The following is a 7,022-nucleotide window of genomic DNA, read 5'->3' on the forward strand; positions in this document are numbered from 1 at the left end:
CTGGCGCGGGGTCGGAGCTGAGCCGCTGGCATGGAGCACATCCGCACCACCAAGGTACGGTCGGGGCCGGGTCCTGGTCCTGCGTCGCCTCCTTCTTTGCTGAAGTGAGGAGTGCCCGGGGCTTGGTGCGGCCCTCGGGGCAGTGGTTTCTTCGGGGGGTGGTAACTTGCTCGGGGGCCTTTTCCTAAGAGCAGGGTGAAGAAGGGGCAGGGCCAGGTTTTCTCTGTGCCAGGCAGATGCAACCCCCGCCCGCCCCCGGGTATGTGCTGTTCCACAGGCAGGGCCCACCCTGCAGAGCTACAAGGTCTACATAGTGAGGGGGCCGCTGAGAGCACGGTGCTGATCGCTTGGGACAGATATAATGGGGACAGAAGTGAAGGCGAGAGGTTCAGAGCGAGAGCACCAAGCGGGTGCGGGGTACCGAGCAGAGCCCCCCAGGCAGCGCCCGCTGGCTTGTAGATGTGTCCAAAGAACTGTTGGACACTGCCCAGTGAAACTGCCTCGAGACGTGAATGGACCAGGGACAGGAAAATAGCTGCCCCATCCCCAGGTGTCCCTGTGCTTTGTGGTATCACTAGTCTGGATAGGGCCAGGAGAGATCAACCCAGGACATGCAGGGACTGGGTGGGGCGTGCATAAACGCAGTGGTGCAGGGACAAAAACAACTGGGGAAGAAGGCCTGTTTAATGCTTTGCAGTCAGCATTAAGTAAACACGGTGCTGAATTGAAATGTTCATTTTGTTGCGGAGTCCAGTGGCTTTGACAGGCAGAATTAAATTGCAGGTGGCCAGATCTGCTCTCTTCCTGGCTCATCTGCAGAGGCCCTACATATCCGTCTAGTCTGTCCCAGAAGCACAAGCTATTCATGCGAATGACTTGGCATTTGGAACATAAACTAGGCTTATAGCTGCAAGGACAGAGGGAGCAGGCCAGTTCCTGTCTTATAGCGTTGTAGTTATAGTGAGTAGCTAAGTGCAGGAGTAGGTTATTCATGCACAAAAAATTAACATGAAAAAACAAACAGTATAAAGCCTGTTATGCCTGGGAAGGTTCTTTTCAATCTGATATGCTTCAACAAAGTTTCACAAATTAAAACTTATTTTGTTAGATGTGATGATCTCTTGCTGAACTAACATCTGAGACGAGAAAAGCGATTGGTAAAGGAACAGCTTGAAAATCATGGCTCCAAATTTACTTCTTGTTACAGTTAGCTGTGACACCTGTAAATGAAAGAAGGTAGCCACTTCAGATGTGCTGTTTTCATCTCATTTAATTTTTGTGTGGTAGGAAATCTTACCGTACTGATTTCTCAGAAATTACCCAAGCTTCAAACCTGCAAAAATCCCTGAGGGCACAGCCCCACTGGAATCAGTAAAGCTTTGTTTGGCACAGGGTTTGTCCATGCAGAACCAGTTGTAGCGGCATTTTGTCAAAAAATGCTTTCTTCAGAAATATAATTGGATGAACAGAGAAATGTGCCTTTTCCAATTAGAATAAATAAATTGGGACATACTGTATAAAGAGTGCCCTGTCACTATCTGGTATTGATTTTATACTGCTTTATACAAATACAAAAGTCTGTCTTACAGTGCTGTTTTCCTTGACAAGAATGGCTAAAATCATTGCATTTGACTGTGAAATTTGAAATAACTACCTTCTACCAATATACTTGCACTGGATTAATTCAGATAAACTTTATCAGGTGTAATGTATGCCGTAGGCATGGTTAAGGGCTGATATCAGTGAAGAATAACATGCAAATTGATCAGTCAGAGGAAATGGTGAAACTATAATATCGCTGTGTTCATGGCCTGCTTCTAGAATTTCTTTGAGAGAACTTTAGGTCTGCAGGTCGCTGCTGCTCTTGACAAATGGGCTGGCAGTAAGAATGCCAGTTTAAGAGCTGGTAATGAGATTGTTAGTTTCTTCCTCTTCCAACTCCAGCAAAATGGAAGTTTTATAGCTGAGTTTCTGATAGTAAATTCATTTTAGCATTTGAATTAACTACTAACTACTATTAGAGAGCACGGCTGATATAATTTTCAAAAGCATATAAGTGACTCAGTGCTGAAGTCTCACTGGAAGTTAGTGGGATTTAGAACTCTGAGTTTAAGGGTTTTTTTTGTTTTAAACTGACTTCAGTGATTTAAGAACTTGGGTCCATTTGAAATTTTTTTCTTGTGCATTGTTGATATAACTGTGTAAAACGCAAGATTCTTGGGTTTGAAATTCAGGTTTTAATTTATTATGCTAAAAGAGCAAAGTCATGCTTTAAATGCTTCCATAACAGCAAGATACAATTGTCTGTTTTTCCCTGGCTCTAGGCATCATGTTAGGGAATGCTCAGACAATCCTTTGTAACAGCTTTTGATCCATTGTTTCCAGTCCCTTGTGACTCTTTACTGTAATTAGATTTCTTATTGTTGAAGTGGCTGTCTTCAATCTTACTATTAAAAATCCTCCCTCTAAACTCCGTATGTTGATATTGCTTCCAACATGTGTAGTGCTCCTCATATCTTTGTTTGCTATTAGTTCTTTGTTATAATCTAACTACAGTTACAAATGCAGGTGGTTTTCCATTCTCCTTTTTTAATCTGTTTTCTCTAAAATTGAGAACTGTGACTCAGTTGACTAAATTTTCTTAGCCTTGAGGTATGTCAAGCTGCTAATGGTTCATTAGATCTATTACATGCCTTGCTTGTCCCCTTTTTAGTTGATTTTTTTTTTTAAATAGATTTTCATATTCATAGATGTTAGGGTCGGAAGGGACCGCAACAGATCATCAACTCCGACCCCCTGCATAGGCAGGAAAGAGGGCTGGGTTCAGATGACCCCAGCCAGATGCCTATCTAAGCTCTTGAAGACCCCCAGGGTAGGGGAGAGCACCACCTCCCTTGGGAGCCCGTTCCAGACCTTGGCCACTCGAACTGTGAAGAAGTTCTTCCTAATGTCCAGTCTAAATCTTCTCTCTGCTAGCTTATGGCCATTATTTCTTGTGACCCCCAGGGGCGCCTTGGTGAGTAGAGCCTATAGGCAGCCACAAGGTCGCCTCTCAACCTTCTCTTGCAGAGGCTAAAGAGGTCAAGGTGCCCCAGTCTCTCCTCGTAGGGCTTGGCCTGCAAGCCCTTAACCATACGAGTGGCCCTTTTCTGGACCCTCTCCAGGTTATCCACATCCCTCTTGAAGTGTGGTGCCCAAAACTGCACGCAGTACTCCAACTGTGGTCTGACCAGCGCCCGATAGAGGGGAAGCATCACCTCCTTGGATCTGTTCGTCATGCATCTACTGATGCATGATAAAGTTCAGTTAGCTTTTCTGATGACTTCATCACACTGACGACTCATGTTCATGAGGGCTGGAAGAACCCTTTCCACTTCTGTGCTACGGAGCAGGTCATTTCCTAGGCAGTAGGTGTGCTGAATATTTTTCCTCCCTAGGTGCAACACTTTTCATTTCTCCTTGTTAAATTGCATTCTATTGTTTTCTGCCCATTTGTCCAACCTGTCCAGGTCTGCCTGTAGTTGTTCCCTGCCCTCCGGTGTGTCTACTTCTCCCCGTAGGTTTGTATCATCTGCAAACTTGGACAGAGTACACTTCACTCCCTCGTCCAAGTCACTGACGAAGGCATTGAAGAGTATCGGTCCAAGGACCGAGCCCTGCAGGACCCCACTGCACACGTCCTTCCAGGTCGATACTGACCCATCCACCACCACTCTCTGGGTACGACCCTTTAGCCAATTTGCCACCCACCGGCCTGTGTAATGATCCAAGTCACAGCCTCTTAACTTGATTGCCAGTATGGGGTGTGATACTGTATCGAAGGCCTTCCTGAAGTCTAAGTAGATGATGTCAACCCCTGCTCCTGCGTCCAGGTGTTTTGTAACCTGTTCGTAAAAAGAGACTAGACTAGTCAGGCATGATCTGCCTGCTACAAACCCGTGCTGGTTTCCCCTCAGCATAATTTTTCCTGCTGGGCTCTTGCATATATGAGCCTTAATAATCTTTTCAAAGACTTTGCCAAGGATGGAGGTGAGACTGACTGGCGTATAGTTGCCTGGATCCTCCTTCCTTCCCTTCTTGAAAATATGGACCACACTGGCCCTTTTCCAGTCCTCCAGGACCTGGCCCGTGTGCCATGAGCGTTCAAATATTCTTGCTCGTGGCTGTGCAATGACATCAGCCAGTGCCTCCAGTACTCTTGGATGGAGCTCATCCGGGCCTGCCAACTTAAATGCATCCAGTTCTTCCAAGTGACTCTGCAACAGCTCAGGGTCAATGCTTGGTAGTCTGGTGCCCTGCTGTTGTCTCTCTACAATCCCGTTGTGAGACTTGTCTTGCCCCTTGTTTAGGAACACTGAGGCAAAGAACTCATTGAGGAGTTCAGCCTTGTCCCCCTGTCTGTCACCAATTGCTTTTGCCTATTCAGTAGCGGTCCTATTCTGCCCTGGTCCTTTCTTTTACTCCCCATATATCTGGAAAACAATTTTTTGTTATTCTTAACTTGGGATGCCATCCTCATCTCCATGGTATCTTTGGCCTGTCTAACTGCCTCCCTGCAACTGCGAGCTGAGGAGGTATACTCCTCTTTAGTAATCTCTCCCTGTTTCCACTGCTTATATGCTCCCCTTTTTTGCCCTTAGGCTGCTCTGGATTTCTCTGGTCAGCCAGGGAAACCTCTTGGCCCCTTTTCCCGCTTTCCCCCGCATTGGGATCGTCTCCCTCTGTGCCTGAAGGATTGTTTCCTTAAGGCACAGCCACCCTTCCTGGGCTCCCATCTCGCCAAATCTTTTACTCTGCAGGATAATTCAGTTAAAACTACAGCCGTCACAACAGGGGTCAGCTAGATAAGGGGTCTGTGGATGATATAATTACATGATTTCAACATGCCTAATATTCCTTGAAATAAAGCATATCTAGAGATTAGATTTTAGTAATTATCTAATTACTTTTTTTTCACCTTCTTGCATCATCCATCCAATTCCTATGATCTTTTTATTGCTTAAACTAGGTTGCCAAAGTGCAGGTCAAGTCTGGTTTGCACCTGCTGTCTTTCCTTATAGAAGCATGGCCTGTGGATGATACAAGTTGTGCTGATTGGATCAAGTTGGAACATGGCAGGGTGAGAGCTGTGGTATACAGGGATTGCATAGTAGGAAGGGTACTTTGGAGTTTAGATAGACTAAAGCAGTTGTAGTAACCTTCTCGTTATGTTCAGCCCTTGCTACCTGGTTAGGTGCCATTGAAACCATCAGATTGTGCAGAGCTTTGCGCAGCTGGTTTAACTTCCTATGTTGGACATTGTATGTTGAGCATAATAATTTAACTGAGAAATACAAAGAGCAACAAGGCCCATTGCATAAGGTAGCAATGCACATGTGGCTTTTCTCTTCTAAACTGAAATCCTTGAACACCTCAGTTCTATTGGTAAGATAACTGACCTTTTTTTAATGCTGAGCTTTCCACTGTGGAATATATCTCATAACCTAAGCAGTTTGAACCCTAATTATCAGTATGTATTTTCATTCCTGTCTTACTGACCAGGGCTGTTTGCTGTCACAGCCACCTCTCCTAGCACTGATCTTGCTGCTACAAGTCTTTGGTAGCTTTGCCATTGATTTTAATGGGAGTAGTATTGAGCTCCTAGCAAGAGCTCCAACTTTGTACTAATGAGATTGGCCTGCCAAGAAATAAAAGGGTATACAAAAAGATAAGCCTCTCACCATAGTCCTTTTGTGGTGTTTCACATGCAGGGTGATGTAATGTTTGTTTCAAATAAAGCAATGTGGAGCCTGCAAACTACTTTGTTAAATTGGCTACATTGCAGGATCCCTAAAACCCCCTTTCTATGAAATGTTCCTCTATTGGGTTAGAAGAATGTTAGTTGGATGGAAGTGTGAGAAATCTGTCCCAGCAATGTGTGGACTGAGGGGCTCTCTATTTAGAGAGCAGTTCTCTCATTTGACTTTTGGGAGGCCATCTTTATGCTGAGGAGAGAGCTTGTTTCCTTTTTTTTTTTTTTTTTTTTAACGGGTATTTCCACTTCAGCTCCAACAGAGCAAGTTTCTTTCTGTCATAGCTTAAGTTTTGAAGGTTGGAGGCAAGATAAAGTGGAGGATGAAAATGAAGCCAAGGGGAGGGGGTTCTTAGGGCTCTGAAGGGATAGGGGGTGCTGGAAATAAAATATCCCCCCACCCCCCCTCCCACCCCAATGTGCAGGTCTGATATCAACTAGTAATTCAATATTGACATCTAGCAGGGTAATGTTTCTTACTACGTGTGAATTTGATGCTATCCTTGTTTTTCCCTTTTTAAAAATTGCACTCTTGTGTTCAGAGCGCCAGCCAACACGATGGAAAATCATTCCTGCCACTTTTTAAAAATGATTTTAACTTTACAGATACGGATAGATTATTCATGATCCTGGCCTTCTAGCTTTATCATGCTGTGTATCTTCTAACAGGATATTTAGGTCATCTAGGCCAGTGCTTCTCAAAGTGGTGGTCTGCGGACTGGTGCCGGTCCGCGAGCCACCCGACGCTGGTCCGCAGCCAATTGCCAAATATATTTTCAGAAGCATAACATTGATATGTCATAGCGCCACAGTTCGTACGTTCCAGCACTCCAGGTGATGTCACGTTGTGCAAGGTGAGGAAAAAGAAAGAAACAGCCGGTTGCGCATTTGTGTAACGCTGTTACATGCAGTTGCTGCCACCGGCTGAACCAGGCACTGGTCCCTGGCCCACTGGAAAAAAAATTGCCAGTCCGCCACATCAGATAGTTTGAGAAGCACTGATCTAGGCAGTCCTTGGCAGGTCAGTTTTGTTTGCTATCAAAGGTTTACTAGTTTGGAACATATTAGACTGCACTGGACACTTTGGAGCTTCCTCTACATTAAGATTATTTTGTGGGCTGAGAGGACTGTCAAAGCAGGATTTTACTTCCTGTAAAATAACATGTTTGCATTTTTTTTCTTGTTTTCTCTCTCTCTGTCTTACAGGTAGAGCAGGTGAAGTTACTAGACC

The 7,022-nt window shown here is 44.9% G+C and overlaps 1 protein-coding gene across 1 annotated transcript in view; it reads left to right on the forward strand.

Annotated features, from left to right (window-relative positions):
* The first annotated feature begins 5,367 nt into the window (after positions 1-5,367).
* MTMR6 (myotubularin related protein 6) overlaps positions 5,368-7,022 on the forward strand; it is a 35,806-nt gene continuing 34,151 nt past the window's right edge. The window contains 2 exon segments of the mRNA XM_025196600.1: positions 5,368-5,424; positions 6,998-7,021. Coding sequence (XP_025052385.1) covers positions 5,368-5,424; positions 6,998-7,021 — 81 coding nt within the window.

This window comes from Alligator sinensis, unplaced genomic scaffold (genome assembly GCF_000455745.1).
Source record: "Alligator sinensis unplaced genomic scaffold, ASM45574v1 scaffold777_1, whole genome shotgun sequence".
Classification (NCBI taxonomy): domain Eukaryota; kingdom Metazoa; phylum Chordata; order Crocodylia; family Alligatoridae; genus Alligator; species Alligator sinensis.